The following is a 22,587-nucleotide window of genomic DNA, read 5'->3' on the forward strand; positions in this document are numbered from 1 at the left end:
GGCTGCACTGGGAAACAGCAGAGGAGGAAGGAGTGGGAAATCCCCAACTGGTGGCTTTCTCTGCAGCTGGTGTTGAGAACAGGGGGCCAGCTGCGTCTCCTCAGTGGTTGCAGCAGTTTGAAAGGATGATGTTGCAGGAACAGCTTAATGTATCCTTGGTGGATTCAGAAGCCATTGACTCTCGTCACAGGTCTCTTGTGAAGGGATACGCAGTATAGCTAAGCACAGCCGCTCCACACTTTTGGGTTTACTTTAGGTAGTTTCATACAACATTGCTTTAATTTATTACTACAGCTACTAGTTAAGCTGAGCCTAAGGAGCACATTTTAAAATGTCTCTTTCTGAAAAAATGTTGACCAACTGGATTTTGTTTAAGTATTTTTATTACTGCCTGGATTATGTGTAGTGTCTTCTGTAGGCTTTAAAGCTCTCCTTGATCAATATGGTATGTAAAAAGAGTATGGCCAAATGAGCGAATTGCGCAATGACCACATTATATCCACAGCATGAATCAAGCTTCTTCTTCCTCACATCTTCAGCAAATTCTAATCGATGCCCAGTGTGATGCAATTGTACTGCCGGCCATACAGCTTGTGATAGTGTCACAAAATAATAAACCTTTGGTGTGGGGTGTTACTCACTACAAAGAATGTTTACGTAGCCAAACAAAGGTGGCAAAGTGTGTTTGAAAGGGGCTTTGGAGTAGACTTTTACTTATCTTGCATGGCTCCCTTGCCTCTTTTTCCTACTCTGGACATATTCCAACAACAGACTGTGAGCTTTGTCAGCACTACTGTGGATTGTATTCAGCGGTGTGTAAAGTGCTGCCCATGCGAATATTAGCCTGTTTATCAGAGTGTGTATTAACGTGCTACAGAGTGCGTGCAAAAATGCCAGCAGGGGATCACAGGTGTGTTTGCCAGTTCCACAGAGAGCATTGCCTCCAACTCCCCCACACCCTGTGCATCCTGGGTAATATCAACCCAAGGAGCACCTGCGCCCATATGCACCCCCCCCCCCTTCATGGCCACACACAGACACATCCTACACAGCATAATCCTCCTCTATGCCTGGGACAGCCAGCTGCGTGAGCAGAACTCCAATGAGCTGTAGTGTCAATTGTAGTGTTATTTATTGATAATGAACGCAAACAGCTTAATAGGGTCAGTTGGTTAGAGAAGAATATTTCTCAGAGATATACATTTTCTGTGTCAATCTGTTGTGGATAATCAGTTGGTGTATCTTTCACTTCCACTGACCTCTAAATGATCAAGCCTCCCAAATGAGCCAGGTTATTCGAATATCTGAAATACAGAAAGGCATACAACAATTCGCACCCAAGTTCAATGTAGAATAGCCACTTCACCTATAATGTCACCCAAATAATGTCTTTGGACTGTGAGGGGCAATACCCAGAGAAAATACACACAGGCAATGGCTGGAAAACTCCACAAAGAAAAGCTCCAGGCCCTCCCAGGGAATGAAAACCCAGAACTTTCTGGCTGTGAGGCACCAGTACTTACCACTGCACCACCGAGCCACTCCACAAAAAAGTTATTGTGGCATAAAGTAAAAACTAAGGAGAAATACACTTATATGTTCACAGGAAAATACAATTAATCAGCTGTTGAGGTTTGTGGGCATCATGAATCTCAGGGCATAATTCTCCTTGCTTTATTTTTTTAAGTGTAATTAAGTACTAAAGAAAAAAAAACATTCTAATGGAAGTGTTTTGAGATAATAATTCATGCTTGAACGGGTTGGTGTATATGAGACTTAATTTATAGTCCACAAAGATGGTAACAGAACCTCACAAAGTAGTTTTAATATATTTATCAGGGTTTTCATTTCAGATCAGTTTTCAAAGTGGAACAAATCAGAAAATGAAACTGGTACACAGTGTTGAGTGACAGTGGTGACATTTCATACGATAAACTCAACATGTACATGACAAAGCATTTAAATATGTAAAAAAAATCCTTTTGGATCTATATATGTCTGATTTACAAATATCAGCACAAATGTATTGAACATGGACTTAGACTGACTTGCCATTTTTGGTATATTTCCATTTTTGTTCAAATAAAAACATATAATCATGAAAATGATAATGAGATTCAAAAGACTGTAGAAATAAATATTAAAGTCAGAGTAGCTTTGAAATGATCCTGAGCTTTTTTGGCTCAGATATTTTAGTGTGGAGGTAATATAGGGACTTAAAGTCCGACCTACTATCACCTCTACATTTTGATTGTACACAATGAAGAGAGTCAATTAAAGATTGCGTGAGGTGATCTTTGCAAATACTGTAAACTATAAACTTCTTAAATTGGTATCGATTATTTCACCTGTAAACATAAAACCACACAAAAAAAATCTCTCAATTTAGCATTTCCCAGAAAGGAAAGTGTATATTACCCAGTTTGGGGTTTTGGAAAAGTAGCCATCCGAGGTTGAGATGTTCTTTAGGTCTTTTTCATGGTTGAGGGGAAAAGAAGAATTAGAGACTGACAGGTAGATCAGTTAATATGAACTATATAGCATTTAGATGTGGGCTGAAAATAAAGCTGAACAGGAAGGCTCAGTTTCCTGTCCGCTCCATATTCTCACTCATATCTATGGTTGTGAGCCTCAGATTTTGACTAAAAGAATGATATTTTGAATAAATGGAGCTGAAATATGTGTTGTCTGAAATAAACTGAAGGATTGGACATTTTGGAAGAGCCACAAGCACAGCTGAGGCTCCTCTGAATAGAGAGGAACTAGCTAAAGTTTAGCCATCGGAGGTGAAACGGAGCCCAAAGCAGACCTCCGTTATGCTGTGGCGGTGAAATTACATCACGCATCTGTCTGGAAAACACCTCAGAATCCTCACACACAACCTAGTGATAAGGAAACGGTCATGAGAGGATGATCTGAGGTGTCTCTGCTGAAAATGCCTGCTGAACCAGTTTTAGATGCTGATTTTCTAATCTGATCAAATCTTTTATAAATACACATTAAAAAAATAGTTTCTGTTTAAAGAATGATATTGTAAGAGCTTCATTCTCATTCAAATTCAAATTTGGGATCCCCTGATACGTGGATTCATGAAATTGTATACGGAGGTTCCAGCCATAAAATTCATACATTGCAGCGTGAAGTTATTCAAATCATATAGATTCCATAAGTTTTATATGGCTCAAAAAGTAACTGTATGGCTATCATCTCAAAAAACAAAGGCCGGAAGTTCTGGTTGAAAGAACTGGACCCTATGCTAGGTGCCAAATTGAATTCTTAGATTTCACTGTTGAGATGTTGGAGTTCTGCTAGAAAGGTCCAGCTTCTCCTCATGTGGCGAAAAACTGTCGAACACAATGTTTACTTAAAAAAACAACCTGAAACTGTTTTTCTTGGCATATTTTACTATTATTTAGTTGACTGAAATATGTGGAGGGAAAAAAAGAGGTCCCATGTTCATCAGCAAACATATTGCCTTATCAGTCCTGACTTATTTCTGATTTTCCCTGCCATTAATAATGTAAACAGGTCTCATTGTGTCTGGGCTTAAGGGTTCGTGTCCTCCGTTTCTGTGGTATTATCTCTGTTGGGGACTGTCCATGCTGCTGTAGGGAGACATGGATGCTGGTCCGGAGCCTTTTTCAATATCATCTTCCTTGTCCATCTCCATTATCACATCTCCTTCTTCTACATCTCCTCCCTCGGTTTGCAACGCTGCACATGATTCTCGCCTGTCCTTACTCGGCTCTTCACCAGCGGAGAGAGGCTCCTCCCCACGGATATCTGCGGCATCCTCACTGAGGCTCGAGCTCTCTTGATCATCCTCCCTGAGGGTCCCCTCTCTGGCTTGACTGTGATGTTTGACGTTGTAGCGCTGGTTCTGGAAGAACTTCACAATTGTGTGCTTAGGTAGATCTAGTTGGGCTGACAGCGTGTGAATGGCTTCCTGGTCAGGGTACAGCCCCACATCACCGATGAAGCTCTGCAGAATTCTCAGAGCCTCAAGTGAAATCCGAGTCCGCGAGCGAGACTTTTTTGGACCAGCGCCTCCACTCCCAGGACTCATCCTCCGCTGAAGATGATCTTCTGAGCCATGCAAAGGGATGGGCTGTGGGTCTTCAAGAAGTGTAGGGGGGGCAGTCAACGATGGTGGGTGCTGTCTTTGGTGTGCCTGATAAAAAAAAGTAAAGTTGTTGTTACACGGATTTTAAATTAAGTGAACGTATATAACAATTATCTTTTCATTTTGATCACTCAAAGCATTTCACCCTATGCTCCACAGAACCCTCCTGCCATGTTACAGTAACATATCCCATAACTGCCTATTGTGCGGTTGAGATATTTATCCCTTGTATCCATCAAGTTTTTTCACAATTTCTTAAGGATTATTTTGTTTGATGACTTTACATAGGAAGTTAAAACCAAAGCATTCAGCGCACAGCTCTACAACTTAGAATTGAAATGTGTTCTGTGACACACACGTGCTATTCTGTTTTTGGCAGAATGTGTGAGCTGCATTATCAAGGTCGGTGCGTCTTACAGTCTATGCTTATTAGATATTTATAGAGGTCTTTCAAAATGCATGTGGCCTGGGTGGCTCTGTGCAGCAAAATAAATCATCGCATGAGGGCTCCAGGTGGACCTCAAATTAGGATGAATAAGTCAGATATTTTCTCAACTAATTCTGTAAATTTCACAAGAACGTGCCAAGGCTGATCTCAAAACATACGGTTGTATTTTTTGGGGGGAAAATAGAAACATGTCCTGATTACTGTCTTGTGTATTTCTATCAGAAGACAAATCAAACATTTAAATTGGGAGGCTCAGAAGCATCTATAACCTACTATAGTTGCCCCTATGCAGTGTCATCAACACCACACATACACACACACACACACACACACACACACACACTTCCCATTCTACTTAAGCTCATTAACAGGGTGGGGTAGTCTGTACAGCTAAACACAGGAGTTCCTGAGACCATCAATCTGTGACCCATCAAAATGAAAGAACCTAAATCAAGATTAAATCAAATCCTCTCCTCTGCATCAATAATTACAGGCCATATTCTAAATATTCTAGGTTGGAAAGCAAGAGTGAGGGTGGTACATTATCAGGAAATGTGTGGGCTGTTCATTTGACTTGTGGGACACCGATATGACAGTGTAGGACCATGAAGGACAGCAGGTGGTGGGAGCAGAGACTTGAAACTTTCTCAGTCTTGTTGCAACACTTCTAGGAGTTATGTTAAATGTCTTTATAAACTGTCTTCTTTTGCTTAACAGTTACAAAGACAGATTTGAAGACACAGTTCAGCCAAAGTTTCAGAATCACTTCATATCTGCTTATCAAACTTGATGCTTATTAACTGAAAGGTTGGGCTGTTTGTACCACCTGGTCTGGGATGTGAAGCACACTGTGGAGCCGGTCACTGTGCTGTTGTCTCGACTCTTCCTCATACACCTGGTCTCTGTCGGCCTGCGGTAACTCCAGGAATCTTCTGATGGTGCACAGGTTCTCCCAAAGTGTACGGTTCTCAGGGTTTGGGCCTTCTTTCCATCTGAGCAGCTCGCACAGCCAACCCTGAAGAAGAAGATAATCAATTTTCTTATCTCCAGCTAACACAGCATTAGCATTAGGCTTTAATCTGGTCCCTGGTGGACTGTTCTGGGGTTAGTGTTAGGGTTTGTTGTTTTTAGAAGTGGAATCATAAACAGTCACGTGATTCTGGGATAAAGATTATCCCTTAAAACCAGTTTTCTGTCTTCTACCTGGTTGCCAACACAACTTCACTTTAAAGTTTCTTTAAGAACCACTCAAGAGAAATAATTAGAAACTATGAGCCATGTTTTTTTAAATTACTTTTCATACGTCGTCATTGCCATTGTGGCAATAGACTAAACTGTCATACCAGAACCTCTCCCCACCCCTGAGTTTTCAAACCACATTAAACGAATAATCTGTCCAAAATTTTCTGTCTGTTCTTAAGTGGTCTTACAATATTATTTGTGAAAAAAAGGTTTTATCTTGGACAGATTAGACAACCAGCTGTTTGTTGACGAAGCCACACTGCTGTGACCTAAGCTATTCAATAGTATCAAATAGCAGGAGGACCTATCGGAAGTTTACTTTAACACAGAAAAAAAGCATTACCAGCATTATTTGTGTCAAGTAATGTGCTTTATTCTTTACCTATGCTCTTTATTATTGGACCACACTGCAATCTATATGTAATTCTCAATGAACATTTACTTTTTAACTTTGTTACAAAGTAAATAAACTGCTATTGAGTTTACCAGATGCACTACATTGTATTTTTATTTGCTTTTACTGTAAATCATGATTGTAGCCATTGCTGTTATTTGTTCCACTGCATATCACAGCATCCTTTTTTATTAAAAAAAAAAGTTGTATTGATTAAAGTATTGAGTTTATATGCATGTGTGCACATATAGCAAATCATAATTTGTGGTTTATTTAATCAACAATAATAATTTAAGAGTGTATATATTATCATTCCACTGTCCAAAACAACTTTTTTTTAAAAAAAAGAAGAAATGTGAGACAAATACCCACATGATCTTAAAATGCCTGCATGCAAGTGTGCACATGTGCAAATGTGCATGTGTCTAAGAGTGCATGCACCCATGTCTGCATTAAGATTTGATTATTTCTGCCTGACTGACAAAGGATGTGCCACCAGCTGTTGTTTATGCCGAGCCTTCATTCTGAAAATGGCTGCGGTAATAATGTTATCATCCCTCCATCATCGTGCCTCACTTTTCCTCTATCATGTATCCTTCTGTTGTTCCATCTCCAGTGGATCTCTCACTTAGTTATAGTCAGTACATTTACTTCTAACCCTTAGAGCCATATGAAGAGACATCTGTCTTCTCAAACAAACAAATAAATAAATAGAATCAACAAGAACAGAGACATTGCTTTTCAGTTTTTACCAGAGAAATGCAGATGTCCCTAAAACATGTATTTCTATAACCTGCCCACTTAGACTTTGCAAATTAATACACGCCGCGTGTCACTATTTCTTTGCTAAATTGTCAGAATGGAACTGACCTGACTTTTATTGGCTGCCACCTTGGCAAACAGAGCCTGGGACACTTTTGCTCTCTTCATCTCCTGCTGGATATCCTCATAAATTCCTGATGTAATGGTTGCCAGTGAGTCAAACGTCAGTGACAGTTCAGCCCCAGACATGACACACTTCTAAACAGGAAAGGGCACAAAACACCAGAGAAAAATTAGTACTTTGCATAAAAGTTCAACTAAATCTAGTGTCAAAATGTGACTATGTTTTTAAGAAAATCCTACCCAAACAAATGGGATGAAGCTAATTAAATAATACAAGAACAATTGGTAGGCAGGGTAGCCAAAATTGTTGTTTTTTTTCTGCAACCAAAGTGAAATATTTTCATCTTAAGTCTTACAAATGAAACTATACTTTAACAAGCAACTTGTTCTGCTCCTGTTATTGGCCTGCCTCATGACTTCTACACAACATAATGCACAGTTTTGAATACCAGTATATGTTTTGGTGGCAAAATAGGTACCGGTAATATAATATTATACTCACATCATTTAATCACTCAGAGTTATGATGTACTAACTTAATATGTAACTTAGACTTAAAACTAGCTTACATGACCTAAATATTCACCCTAGCTCCCCAACTATAACTAGGTCTCTGATATCGCTTCTTGTCTTTTCCATTTTACATGGAATTTTGGCATGACTGATTGAGGGAAATCTAGTTAAGAAGTCCAAGGTAGTTTTCTCTGTCAAATGGACTGGGTTTCTTCTCTTGAAGACGTTTCACCTTCTATCCAGAAGGCTTCTTCAGTTCTGAAATCGCTGGGGAGAGAGCTTGAAAATATATAGCCCAGTTAAGAAGTGTGTGTTTTACCTGAGCCGGTCTCTGTATGTTGGTGATGAGGTTGCTGGAATGATTGTGGTTGGCGCTCAGACTCCTCTCTCTCTCCTCCTGGTAGATGCGGTCTCGCTCCCCCTCTGGCAAGTTCAAGAAGCTCTGCATGGCCTTCAAGTTGACCAACAGGGACTGTGAAGCCGAGCGAGGATCCTCTTCCTTCCTGAGGATCTCTGACAGCAACCCCTACAGGCACACGCAGACATCAACAGTCTATTTAAAAAGACACAGATTATTTAGTGTTGTTTATTTAGGGTTACCTGGGTGCGGTTGAACGCCACACGGGCAAACACGGCCTGGGACACACTGGCTCGCTTGAGTTCATTCCGGACCTTCTGGTAAATGTCAAAGGAGACTTCAGTCCCTGAGCAGTTGATGCCCAACTCAGCATTGATGCCAGAGCCCTTGCAGGTACGTGAAATTGGAGGGTGATTAAGGAACTGCTGGTTAACTCCTGGGGGGTGCTGGTGGGTGAAAAAGCGGCTCACGGCCAGCTGCTGGTTAATAAGGTGCGCCATTGCGAGCTGTTGATGCATGAGCCGAGGGTGCAGCTGAGGGGACAGAAGTCTGCTGTGACCCAGGAGCGATGTAGGAGCCGTCGGACACAGAGGAGGGCTGGCATGATGAGGCAGACAATGAGGCTGGGTGGGCATCTGAGAGTCTCCATGGGGCAGAGCCGCAGTGCTGCCCATGGTGCCCAAATGGGTCGGAGATGGTAACAGTGAAAAAGGACGCTGGTGGAGGACATTAGAGTCCAAATCCCTCTCCACTGTGTTAACACACAAACAACACATGAGCCACTGTACAAGAATTCGATATTGACAAAGCGTAGAACCTTTATATTAAATGTTTTTAGCAATATTTTTTATACAATATAATTGGATAATAAATGTAAAACATAGATTTGATTTGTGCCATCTTCCTCTAGTCGTAGCATGGTCTTATTCTTTTTAATGTTTATTTTTTAAGTCTATTTCTAAGCAATGCATTTTTTGGCTGCGGTAATTTTGCTTCCAAATAACGGTGCCTAAAACATTTTTGTAACACCATATTTGTCCTGCTCTTCATTAACAACTGTTTTCATGACAAGGAGTCAAACATACCTTTGATATCTGACTTGTCGTGCACCGACCACATCTTTTCGATGCATTCACCTTGCGGAAAAATGAAAAGAAATCAGAGTATAACGCTGAGACCAAGATCAAGCCCAAAACTGTGTGTAAGTGTGATTAGAGAGGATGATGATGAATGTGTTTTATTGCATCAAGAAATATTGACAATTAGCGAACACTTACCTTTGCTGCGTTTGTACTTCCTGTACCAGTGTCCAAACTCCTGGCATTTGGAGGTGGAGACGTTGACGTAGTAAGAACTGTTCACTATCGCTGAGATCGTGCTCTAATAAAAACAGATGTTTATAGAACGTGAAAATAAGATTCACCCATCGTATCCACTCACCTCTACTGTAAGGCAGAGAAAAGTTTTGTCCGTTGGACTCCAAGCTCAATTGGGAATAAAAAACATTGCTTTAAGATATTAAAACTCTTTCAACTCTTAAGACACTCACTTAGGAACAAGCAAAATACAAAACAAAATTGAATCATCAGAATATCTGCTCTATGAAAATACACTTTATTTCGCAACCTGCCCACACGACAACGACTCCCAAAAAACTTACCATGGGAAAAGCAGAGGATTAAACTCACATGAGTCAGGCTGCAATCACACACCACCCACACACTTCCCCTAATCACTAATTACATTATGACTAAGTCCTGTGTATAAATCACAAGTCCAAATGACACACTAAGTGTAATGAATGCAGGGTGTGTGAGCAACATAATTGAGGTGTGTGTGTTTGCATCCTCTCTCATGGCATCAACAATTATATGTGTGAGAGATGCTTGGCAGTCTAAGTGTGTGGTGAACTGCAGATGAAACCTCAAATTCTTAGCTGTCTTTGCTGTCTGTACGCGCTTGTGTGTGGGTGTGTTTGTGAGATATTGCTACAAAAAGAACTTACAAAACATTCCTTATTGATCAAATTTCCGTGCATCGTTTCTCCATCAAACCCACTAAAGCATTTTCATCAGTTTAAAACGACCTCAAATAAACTCAGACATCTGAGTAAACTACTAAGTAGTAACTAAACACAAAGTGATTGTAACATTTGATTTAAACAAAAAATCCCCCAGACAGACTTGAATTCAACATGTATTTGCTTCACCTGAATGGACTATATTTCGATTTCTTTAAGTTTTTTTTCACCAAAAATAAATATATTATATCTTGCAAACAGGGAGGTCTTCGATTATGGGAGTGTTATGGGAGTGGTTTTCAAATTAGTTTATTTTGATAATCCTCTACATGCACCTAAATTTACCAAATAATCAGCCTGAGCAACAACAGCCTTAACAGACCTTATGGCCTTTTTGTTATTTTGTTAGGAATGCCCCAGTTCAACAACATTTGGAAGCTAATTCAAAAGGTTCATATCTAATAAAGGTTCATACCCACTCAACCGGCAGCTTATTCAATATTCAATATAATGTATTTTTGTATGTATTTCTCCTCTCCTCTCCTCTCCTCTCCTCTCCTCTCCTCTCCTCTCCTCTCTCCTCTCTCTTTACCCCCCCACCCCCATCAGCAGGAGGGTCCCCCTACATGAGCCTGGTCCTGCTCAAGGTTTCTTCCTGTTAAAGAGGAGTTTTTCCTTGCCGCTGTTGCTTGTCTGGGGTCAGGCCCTGGGATTCTGGAAAGCGCCTTGAAACAATTTTTGATTGTAAAAGATGCTATATAAATAAAGATTGATTTGATTTGATTTAAAATCTTTTTTTTCCCCACCAAAAATAAATATATTATATCTTGCAAACAGGGAGGTCTTCGATTATGTATGTATGTGTTGATTATGGCAGAGGAACACAAGGACGTCCCTGTCTGAAGGTGGGAGGACAGGGACGATGTTGTCTTGTGATGGGTCAAAAAGACAACTACAAAACTGTACTCCATATATTCTACAAAGCCATCATGTTTGTACTAGTGAGGAACCAACAAGCGGCTTTGGAACAGACTTTCTGGCATCAGCACTTGGATGTGTTACCTGAGACAAAGGACACTCCTTAGCAAGCGTGCTCTGGTTGGTCTCTCGGAGGAGTTCTTTTAGAGCGTTCCGCACTGTGCTGTGGCTCCACTGCTCTGACGGCAGCTCCTCAAGCCTCCCAAAGCTGCACATTGGAGGAAAAACTTTAACTTTTTGTTGTCATTTTTAAATTGATTGTCATATGAACTGCCCCAACAAAGGAAGCATAGGCTGGTCACAGTCTGCCCATAATTGTCAGAAGAATGCTTTTAAAATGAACAAATTCAAATTAACTAAAATATTTTTTTATTGTTGATGTTTTTATTGATTCTGAAAATTAAATCTATTTATTAAAGTGCAGCAGACCGCACACTTCAATAGAGACAATAACATTCACAAGAAACCAGTGTTTGGAAATTGTGTTTAGTTGAATAACAGCATTGATATAAATGAAAAATAGTAACAGTGAAGCTAAATTATGCCATGCAAATGACCAGCAGCAGGAATAAACACACCTGTGTAGCAGAATTTGCAGCGTAACCATGTGGTACACATCCAGCAGCATGTCGGCCACTGTTGCCTCTGGAGCATCTGTTAAAAAGTGGATGGGCATCGGCTTCCAGCGGCCCACTTTAATGATCCCTGGGTCAAACGCAAAACGAGTACACAAGTTAAGCATATTTTAGGAGGCATTTTGAACTATCTGGTCAGCATCATCATCATCCTCGTCTTCCTTATCCTGTACAAACGCAGCGACCTTCTGACAGCTATTGCTTTAAGTGAAAATCTAAACAGATCTAGTCACGTTTGTGATTGACATAATCATCTACTACAGGCTACTACAATTCAACTTCCCTACGGGGATGAATAGAGTAAATCTTGAATCAAAGCCAGACACCTCATGGCCTTGGTCTACCAGACGCGATCATTTAAGTATCCAGGACACAAGGAGGCAGCACCCCAATGCCCCCCTCAAGACTCTTCAGCTAAATGATGAGAAGAAAATATCAAGTCTGATCAATACCAAATTGTTAAGTCATTCTATATACTGATTGACCTCATCATTTCTGAGCTTAGCTTGTCACATATGAGTGGTACATATTCATGGATTGTGCATTAACACACCCAGACCTGTAGATCATCAGCTGGAAAGTTGCTGTATAACAGAGATTGGACTTGGTGGTGTCACAGGTCCACCATGCAGGTTCTGAATCACGAGAGGATTTTCAACAGCTACACAGAAAACGTGTCTCTTAGACCCGTTTACATGCATGGTATGTTTATTTACTAGGGCAATAGCACAGTAAACATCCCAAAATGTAACCTACTTTACATTTTATACTATTTTTTTATTCAACATTTTATTCAAATCCACAAATTAGTAACTGTGTAAAAATAAGAAATTGCCGTTTTTAATAGGCCATAATGTGCAAGTGAAATAAGAAAAGGGTCCTCTGGTCCAGCCAAAATTATGCAAGAGGCAGTTCAGCTGGAGAAGAAAATAGTCTCTGTATAATTTTGGTCGTGACCACAGTGCAGAAAAAATGCACGACTCTAGCCAAAAATTATTTATTTGAAAAGAAAAAGGCTTAGTTCTCAGAACAAAACCTAGCCATTTGGGAAAGGTGGGGGGGGGGGGGGTCACAGGGCGTCATCCACTTGGTTAAACTGGCCTGTGTTTACGGGACACACCACAAAATGTCAGCTACCCTGCTCTGTGTATTCTTGTTTTAATAGAACGGTTCTGATAGTGCTGCAACAAGCACCGACACAGATTTAGTTCTGGTTTAACCTTCACGGGGAGTTTCATCATCAAAATTATAATTCAATGTGTCCTCTCAAAGTGAGGTTAATCTGTCATTACCTTTTATGTAAAGTACAGCATAACACAGTTACATTCTATTTTACTTTGGTTTTCAGAACAACCATTTAAATCTAAGGTCATGGGGCGTGTAGAGTAGGCTGCCAATACAAATTTGAACCTGCAACATTATAATTTTTTTTTTCAGGAAACAAACACATTTCTAGGCCATGTTAGCAATGTAATAAAACCATATTATCTGCCATCTGCTTTGTGTTTTGCATCATATTTGTTTGATTGTTTTAATTACTTAAACCAAGAAATGAAATAGAGCACTTTTACATTTATATATAATTGATCACTCTCAGTTTTATTCACTTTTATTGCTGTGCAGATGACACCCATGCTAAGTTTTAATTAAAACCATGTGAAGTTAAGTTAAGAGAGTTGTGTCCCAATAAAAATAACACAAGTATGAGCTCAAAATTCTTGCTACTGAGAGACTATGATGCACTGAACATCTCTAATGCTCTTGTCCCTCCATTTCATCACATCAATGCTTTATAATCCCTTTCCCTGCATCTTCGTGCTCTCTATCAATCTAACAGCTACTGATTGACTATGGCCTGATCAGCTGAAATGTGCCCACCTAAAGAGATGTGAACATTGTGGGTCACCTGAACACCAGTAAAGTGTCTGGCCACAATGATGCTAATATGACAAGGAGGATGAGGTGTGGTGTACTGACGTTGGATGACAATTCCTGCATTTTATAGTATTAGATATTATACAAAACTTGGTGCCATAGACTCAAGTGCTTAAATAGTGTGGGGCTATTTTGTAGAGGGTAGTTGATTAGCCTTATTGGGGCAGACATTAGCTACTTGCTGTAGCTAGTGTAAAGTTGTGCGACTTCTGTTTTCATTGCTTTCTCTTTCTCTCTTCCAATCCCTCCCAAGGTTTTGATTTTGCTTCTTTTTTTTAAAAAAAAACTGAGGTTTCCCCCTGCCACTGACTCTCCTGAGGGGTGTTGGGTTGCTACTTTTGAATGAAAACTTCACAAAACACCCAAGAGTTTGGTGAAGTGAATTAATACAATAAGAATTAGATTGAACTTGCTTGAATACGCCTTTGTCAAAACAAAATCTTTTTCGAACTATACACAGTGTTCCTCACCGCTGGCCTGTACCGCTGAGCTGCGTGAGTATCCAAGGGCGACCAGTGCTGTCTCCACAAGCTGCGTGAAGAGGACATCTCTCCGCACCAGCACAAACTCGGCATGACGGTCCCTTTGGCTGTCAAAGTCACCAGCAATGCCTGCATCTGCATGCTCCACCACGCAGTAGACTGGGATCATCAACCCTGTCCAGGAAACACAGAGGCACTTCATTAGACTTGTGTTTAAACAATGCACCCTGATTATGTCAATCAATCAATCAATCAATCAATCAATCAATCAATCAATCTTGATTTATATAGCGTCTTTTACAATCCAAATTGTTTCAAGGCGCTTTCCAGAATCCCAGGGCCTGACCCCAGACAAGCAACAGTGGCAAGGAAAAACTCCCCTTTAACAGGAAGAAACCTTGAGCAGGACCAGGCTCATGTAGGAGGACCCTCCTGCTGATGGCCGGCTGGGTAGAGAGAGAGGAGAGGAGAGGAGAGGAGAGGAGAGGAGAGGAGAGGAGAGGAGAGGAGAGGAGAGGAGAGGAGAGGAGAGGAGAGGAGAGGAGAGGAGAGGAGAGGAGAGGAGAGGAGAGGAGAGGAGAGGCATAGAGGAGAGGAGAGGAGAGGAGAGGAGAGGAGAGGAGAGGAGAGGAGAGGAGAGGAGAGGAGAGGAGAGGAGAGGCATAGAGCATAGAAATACATACAAAAATACATTACCGTATATTGAATTGAATTATGTTCACCAACTCCTTTATTTTTGTTGGATTTAAATAATGATTGCAAGGTTCCTACAATATGACTTTGTCTACACAAGATGGCAGCAGCTTTCACTGAACTTGCGTTAAGGTCATTAATGCTGCTGTAGTAGCCAGATGCTTGTTAGAGTTGCAGCAATTATTTGTCTGTGCATGAGAAATTAAAACCAACAGAGGATACAAATTGTTTCCAGAAACCTCTTCATCATATTATCTGTACCATTTAACACTGGTGGTGAGACTGATTCCTTTCGGTCTGTTCTATATCGGGCAAACACAGAGAGATCCAGTCTGGAAGCATTCACACCCTGCTCCATCCCACAGGAACTGCTAATTAACCAGCAATATATCCATCTGAAGAGGCAGCGACACATCAGGCAGAGCCAAAGGGCATGCTAAGAATCAAACAGCCACGCAGTCGGAGGATGTGGGAGACAAATGAATGTGATTATTAATTTGTGTCTGCATACTCTTCAAGTGTTTCTGTCGTGCATACAAATTTATGAGGGAATGCTGTGGGTTGAAGATGCTGCTCTTTTTGTGTGTGTCTACTCCCTCTGTGTGGTCCGACCAACTTTGCTGGTCGGTAACATCCTCGTTACAAGTTACACTGAAGACTAGTTAGGGGTAAATTCAGTGGTGAGGAAAGAACTAATATGAAGATAAAGGTACCGGTAGGTAAGTAGCTACAGATTTAAGTAAAGCCCCCCACAAAGTAGCTGTAGCTGCTATGTTACACTGAAACTGTCCTGGCTTAGTTCAGCTAGTGCACCTGGACTATTCCTCCAGGAATCAAACATGACAAATTGAAATCATACGACACACACATGATGCTTTCGGACTTGAATATCACCTCTAGAATCATAGTAAAATGTTGATCTATGCACTGCTGTGCTGCTCAGCAGATTACATGTAACTGCAATGATAGCAGCTCCAGCATCCTGATGTGATGTGGGTTTTTTTTACCCCCAATAATTCTTTGGGAGTGCTATTTAACAAAGGGAGTGTGATTAAACGATGTATTAGGATGCCAAATAAAAATAACACATCCATAAAGAGTAATTAGTGCTGCAAAGCAATATTTGTTATTTGTTGTCACGTTATTGTGCCTATAATAATCCACATGGTAGTCAAATATAATCAACACACAGTTGGATAGAATTAGCCACACACGAATGGAGAGACATTTACATATTTTACATGTAAACACATTATTCAATTATATTTAGCAACTTACAATTTAGGTTCATTTTCTACATTTTTTGCCTCAATAGAGAGATTTCAAAAAAGGTTTGTTTGATATTTTATATGTACAAATTGAATATCGCATATTGTTAATATTTATCATTTCATAACCTTTAAGGAGACATTGTTTGTTTTGCATTTTGAGAGATTAAAGGTTGCAGAACTACACACCCATCACAAGTCTATCCTGATGCATTTTAACCCTGTTTATCATAATTACGTTACATTGAATTACAAATGCATCCAGACTAGGGTGATGTTTTCATTAATAATGTGACAACAGATCATTTTGTTCACGTGAATCAGAAGTTTCAACCTGTTTCACATTAAAGAACTAATATCTCTCCAAAAACCACATTTATTTTATGACTATGCCCCCCACCTCCAAGCGGTTTCAGTGGTGTGCCGTTCTGTCTATTTCCTGGAGCTGCGGGGCTGCCATTGAGTTCCAGACGGGAGGATTTGCTCAGCAGGGCTCCACTGTATAACAGGCTTTCCCCTCGCTCCTCTCTTTCCCGTGGGCTGATGCGGTCCTGATGCCCGGGGCTCTCTGTTCCCCTCACTGCACCTCGGAGCTGCTCCATCCCTCTGGAAATGCTGAGAGGAGCCCTGGGCACAGCGTTTGAAGCAGAAAACAAAAATAGAATATTATCTTTGGTCATTCTTGACAAGAATTCGGTAATTTCACATCAAGATCACAACAACATGCATCTCAACTGCAAACCATTGAAAAAGGCCAGAAAACTGTATGTATATTCAGAAACTCCTGATCTATATATGCACACATTATACATGTATATTTCTATTTAAGGCTAAGTTTATTTATTTAGTTCACTGACCAGATCAGTGAAAAACTAAAGATGAACACCTCTCATGTAGCTCTTAACGGGTAAATACAGATTTCTTTGCTATACACATAAGGAGAGGTGGGTACAACCACAACAGAGAGCTGAAGCATCTGGGACGAATCACAGGTCAACAACTGCTGTTCACTCAGACTAAACACAACCCAGCAAATTATTCTCTGTTTAGACACATAGGCCTAAACAACATGCAATAAAGAGACGTGTGAGGTTGGACGATGATGCGCACTTTGTATTATAAGGAAGAATAAGTTGTCTGGATTTTGTTGCGCTGATTAGAGAAATATTTCACACGTTTTATCAAATGTGTCACGCTCATCCTGAGTAGATTGATGTGGCCCCAGTCAGTTATGGGAAGGGGAGGTTTTATGCCATATTTACAGTTGGCATCCTTAGTAACGGTCCATAGTAGCTTTCCAGTGACTTAAACTGTCAATATGAGAGCATATGTGGAAGATATGGTCTGTGGACCAGACTAAACCTGCTAAACATCTTAGGTTGTCAACGCTTTATGAATTTTGCAGGATTTCTTCATTCAGAACTGTTTTTTCTTGCGAGTTCATCTCTGCCAGTGGTGAGTGAATAAGTGATGTACAGCGCTGTGGCCAAAGATGACACCACAGATACTGTACATGTAATGTATAGAAAGGTGATAGTAGTGTGCACAATATTAAGTCTTTATTAGGTGGGACAGGATGAAAGGATGTGATGCAACTGGGGGGGAATGCTCCTCAAAAGCTCCATTTCCACCAGTTGCTTGAGGTCTGCCAGTTCAGTGTAAATCTCTCTCTCTCTCTGACTTTCTGTGTCTCTCTCTCAGCCCTTGTTCCTGTTGCTGTTGCTGCCCCACAGCTTCACTATCAACATATAGCCAGATCAACCTCATGTGGTGAAAGCAGCAACTGAACACATTTGAATGTATTCTTCACATGAGAATAACATGTGAAACAGTTCATGTTTGGTTTCAGCCATGTGTTGCTCAAAGCTGCTTCATTTCCATTCAAAACACCACTTTAAAGGACTACGTAATTTGTCCTGTGTCAAAAATAAATTCCCAAATTCTCAAAATCTGCATTCATGCCCGACTCCAGAAACCCTGCGGAGTATACTCGGGACATTGACTGTTCCCTAGTTTGTGTATTTCTTCACCCTGTGGTTTTTCACTGGTACGATAATAAAGTCAGCAGCAAAGCAAACAAACAACATTTTTTTAAAAAGAAAAAAGAATAGGAACCCAAAAGAAACACAATAAGATGCGTGTGCAACATTAAAGACTATTGAATAGGCCAACGCAGAGAAGCAACCGAGACATAAGTATGAAAGACAATGGAGCTTTGTTTAAACCAATTTAAAGGGAAATAAAATAAGGCTTAACTCCATTTAGTCTGTGATGAATGTGCTACCCCAGACCCAATAGGCAGACAAGGTGTCTGGTTCTATTCCACCACAGTTCCTATCAAATCACTCTCTCATTGTAAAAAAGTAGTTTTGTGTCATTTTGTCTTTTTTTATTTTTATGTTTCGGTAAAAAAAAAAAATGGTTGTGTAAATTTCATCAACACTGATTTAATACACCACCCAGCCTTCGTGCTGAATCAATGATGCAATTTTAGCAAAATAAACTTAACTTTGGATGAACTTTGACCATTAGTGCCTACATGAACCGTTTAGTGAACTAGATCTGTATCGGGTGAAGAGAAATACTGATTGGTTTGTTAATGTGGATTTATATATATTTTATGAAAATTCAGATGAGAAATATTTTGCATCAAAAACACTTTTTGGATGTTTTTTTTTGACTGCCATGACTAATTTGTAATGTAAAAAACAAATAGATTTTGCAATCAAATAATGCATTTCTATTATTCAAATGCTAAAAACAACCCTCACAAAATACATATGTTATTTTCTAGCTGTCGTTTCTTCTTTGTGCACCAGTAACACAACATTATGGAGTTAAAATAATTGAACCGATTCTCTGATTTCCATATCTCTGCTCTTCTGAAACCCTTATAAGAATGAAAAGGCATGAAAGACAAAAACAGTGCAGGAGCTTCTCACTTATAGCTGGGTGTCAGATGTCTCTCTGCCGCCTTCAAACACGAAAACCCTTTAAGCCTCATGTTCGTAGGTCTGGAAGCCAGGAGACCACACACTCCTGACACGCAGATGGAGGCCAAATGTTTCATTTGGTGGCCCCTGACAAATCACACTGAGCCTCCACTGGCTGCAAACACTACAGCTGGTTATTGTAGACAGGCTCTAATTTAGAGGGTTTTAATAGCTTTTAAAGTGTTCACTCAAATTAAACTCAAGTCTCGAGATACTCCCCTGAGAACCTTGAAGCTAGGATGGAGTAAATATCAGGAGAGAACTGTTCTGAATGCCACAGAAAAGCTTTCATATGACACCGAGGAGCTTTATGGTATATCACACACACAGTCTGTGGAGTTATTTCACTGATTCAAGATGCAGGTTCAAGAAATGTTGTGCCGTTGATATTTTTACTCGTGATCTTTATTTTCTCTGGAATTTTGTGTAATACTTTATATGTAGAGTCGCAGCATTTTATTTTAGAGATTTTAAGAAAATGTGTTGGGGAGAATGAACTGACACTGTAGGACCCCCACCCCTACACACACACACACACACACACCTTAAAGTGACCTGGATGAATATTACCCACGTGTTGCTTTTGTTGTAAAAAGTTTAGGTCTGTCTCTCAGTGAAATCTATCACATACAACAGCCTTTTGTACGTGACTTTATGCAGTTCTTGTACTCCTAATAAAACTTTTATGAACTGTTTTGCAACTTCAGTTGGAAATAGATTAAACAAAAAACAGATTATTTTCATATTTCCAAATGTAAAACATACACATTCTCACATTTCCAGATATTCAACATAATCTATATTTTAAATATGTACCTACGACTCCTGATGTATGCAAATTTAAGGAGGCGTAAACTTGATAATGTCGCCCCCTGCTGTCATTTGTGTGTGTGTCTAATATAATTGATGGCCTAACTAAAACACTTGAGCAATTCCTTGAACTCATTCTTCCCTTCCAGCTACTCAAACCCCTGTCCAGCCATTTCAAAAGTGGGACTATGAATCAGCAACAATCCCATGTTTAAACACAACCAGCCAATCAGGGACCGTTCAGCAGTTGTTGATTGAAAATTTACCTGCAAAACCAAAGTACCGCCATCTGAAAGATGCCAGTACACAACAAACAACAGTAATGTAGCAGTGGTTATAAAATCCACTTGCAGACTTTCTATGTAAAGTACCATAGATACAGCAGTAAATACATCCTATCACCATGACTACAACAGCACAGGCGACAGTCCAACTGAAAGCTCATTGGGAAGTCATTTGTCCACTTTTAAGTATTTATTTAATACTAATTTGAGCAGATGTACATAGAACACGAAAACCCAGTTCTACTGGATATTTTGTCTGATTATTTACACTCAGGTGTGAGTCTAAGCTTCTGGCAAAATGATGGATATTTTCCTTTTTTCCACCTGACATGTCACAGCAGGACAAACACAGGTGCAGATAATACAATCAGGCCAATGGTGGCTTCAGATGGTCCCACATGAGGTGCTGCTGATAATGGAGGCACTGATCTGAAAAGTGTCAGCAGCTGTTTGGTAGCATGTGCACATCACTCATTCGCTGCTTTGGTAATAAAAGCAGCATTATTATTAGCAATTATTGTTATTTGCTGTTATTGGTAGGAGTGGCAGTTGTAGCATGTTATCCGCATGACCATGAAAATAGAACAGGATTCATTAGCATTAATAAAGTGATTATTGAAATCGCCTTAACTGCTCCAGTGCAAAAATCTGAACGGTAATAGGGGAAGAGTTTCAGGGTAGACCTTTAAACTTCAACAAAGTTCAAATATCATCAAATGGTCATACGTGATAACGGTCTTAACATTTAAAAGTTAACTTTTAAATAAAAAAGGGACCCAACAATCTAAATAAAAGACTACACAAACCTGTGTTGCAATGACATATTTCTTGACAATAATAAGCATTTTTATCTTAAACATAAATCAATGAATGAAACTTAGCCTATTTTCAGCCAAGAGCATGTGGGAAATTTTGAGCATTCAAATATTATTTGGAATTAATCAATTTATAAAATTTAAAGAAACTTTTTGGACACAAAACAGTTGTATAAAATTTGCAGTGAATTTACTTCACTAATTCCACAAAGTCAAGTGTCATTAATCTATCAATATTTCCACTTGTGGTTTCATTTTCTCTATGAAATCATTGTTACTCTATTACAGTCCTTAAAAGTGGAAGTTCACTCACTTTTTAAGAAGTCACCGTTCTTGCAGGCTGATAAACTCCATCCATTGATTTAAAAAAAACCGAATGATTCCAGTCTTAAAGAATATAATTTTCCTGACCTTTCTCTTTGGTGGCAAAATATAAAGCTGCAGAGCTGTACATGGAGATCTAAAGAGGAGGAGTGATGGGGCAGAATGCTGCCGCCACAGAAAAGAGCTGTAAAATGACACATGAACAGAGGGAGGGAGGGGGCGGAAGACCCGGAGACAGATTGGCACATATTAAAAATAGACAGAATTATTTCTGGCTGCAGATCTTGCAAGGTGAAACAATACAAATCATCAATAGCCAGATTTTATAGAATTTTATTTTAATAGGAACGGCGGGGGCAGGATGTGAGTGGAAATAATTGTGTTCGCAGCTTAACATTGAAGAAGCAATGCAGGATGGATGGATGACAAAGATGAGGAGAGGTGGAAGGAAATAAAGGAGGGAAAATAGATGATTTCTATCCGTTTTTTCCACACTGGGTGCTTTCGTGCCACTCAAAAGAAGTCTGGGATGTTAAAGTTGCTAAACATTAAAATAGAGATGAGCGATAAGATGACTAGGCTGCCCTCTGATGGACAGAAATCCAGATGAATCAGCCCAAAAGGGTTGCTTTTGGAATGGCCGTTTGCGTTGAATCATCCTATTTAGTTTGCATAATGAAAAGAAGAGAACTGTAGATCAAAGAGGTTGATGCACCTCTGGTCACAGGTCAGCTTTGTTGGGTTGATTACATTTTTTCCAATTTAATATTGTTAGTTATCGGGGGGTTTTTTTATCTAAAAGATATATACAGAGAGAAAGAGTGTGTGTGTGTGTTCTATGTAATATCAGAGAATATTAACTTTCTTTGATATGACACATGCGGACCTGCAGACGCTACTGTCCTAAAAGCTGAATGGTCCCCTGAAGTGTTGCAGTTCCCGTTGCTTGTTGGTATGTAGTCTCCTGCTCCCACCTAGTGGCGAATATGAAAATTACACTGCCGTAATATCAAATTATCTGTTGGTCTGTGTAAATTCTCAGTCATCCAGGTCATTGTATCCAAGGTAGTTTTCTCTGTCAACTGGACTGGGTTTCTTCTCTTGAAGACGTTTCGCCTTCTATCCAGAAGGCTTCTTCATTCATCAAATTATCTGTTGTAATCCAAATTAATCCACTTTATCCACTTATTCACTACTTTCTGGTGAATACAAACGACATCTTATGTTTATACTTTAAAGAACCGCGGGTCCTACGTGACACTATGTCCAGCTGATGGTGGCAATTGCAATGGTTAGCTGGGGCATTTAGGTTCCATCCCATATGCAGACTAGTGCTACACACTGAATATGCTCCCAGCGTGTGACTGGCACGTCACTCTGTCAGCTG

The 22,587-nt window shown here is 39.9% G+C and overlaps 1 protein-coding gene across 1 annotated transcript; it reads right to left on the reverse strand.

Moving 5' to 3' along the window:
• Positions 1–1,748: 1,748 nt before the first annotated feature.
• LOC101068826 (DNA-binding protein SATB2-like) lies at positions 1,749–21,323 on the reverse strand. Its single transcript, XM_029840702.1, has 12 exons — positions 21,190–21,323; positions 16,375–16,601; positions 14,002–14,187; positions 11,540–11,666; positions 11,046–11,169; positions 9,241–9,343; positions 9,049–9,099; positions 8,206–8,714; positions 7,925–8,131; positions 7,078–7,227; positions 5,398–5,586; positions 1,749–4,171 (listed from the first exon to the last, which is right to left on the reverse strand). Exons 2-12 carry the CDS (start codon positions 16,574–16,576, stop codon positions 3,578–3,580), a joined length of 2,442 nt encoding a protein of 813 aa, XP_029696562.1. The 5' UTR covers positions 16,577–16,601; positions 21,190–21,323; the 3' UTR covers positions 1,749–3,577.
• Between the last annotated feature and the right edge of the window lie 1,264 nt (positions 21,324–22,587).

This window comes from Takifugu rubripes, chromosome 8 (assembly GCF_901000725.2).
Source record: "Takifugu rubripes chromosome 8, fTakRub1.2, whole genome shotgun sequence".
Classification (NCBI taxonomy): Eukaryota; Metazoa; Chordata; class Actinopteri; order Tetraodontiformes; family Tetraodontidae; genus Takifugu; species Takifugu rubripes.

What these genes read in the sequence shown, in the direction of transcription:
- LOC101068826 (XM_029840702.1), bottom strand. Translation starts at nt 16,576, where the DNA reads ATGGAGCAGCTCCGAGGTGCAGTGAGGGGAACAGAGAGCCCCGGGCAT. An exon ending in ACCACTGAAACCGCTTGGAG is followed by an intron (nt 14,188 to 16,374) that starts GTGGGGGGCATA and finishes TTTCCTGGACAG; the next exon opens with GGTTGATGATCCCAGTCTAC. An exon ending in GAAGTACAAACGCAGCAAAG is followed by an intron (nt 9,100 to 9,240) that starts GTAAGTGTTCGC and finishes TTTTTCCGCAAG; the next exon opens with GTGAATGCATCGAAAAGATG.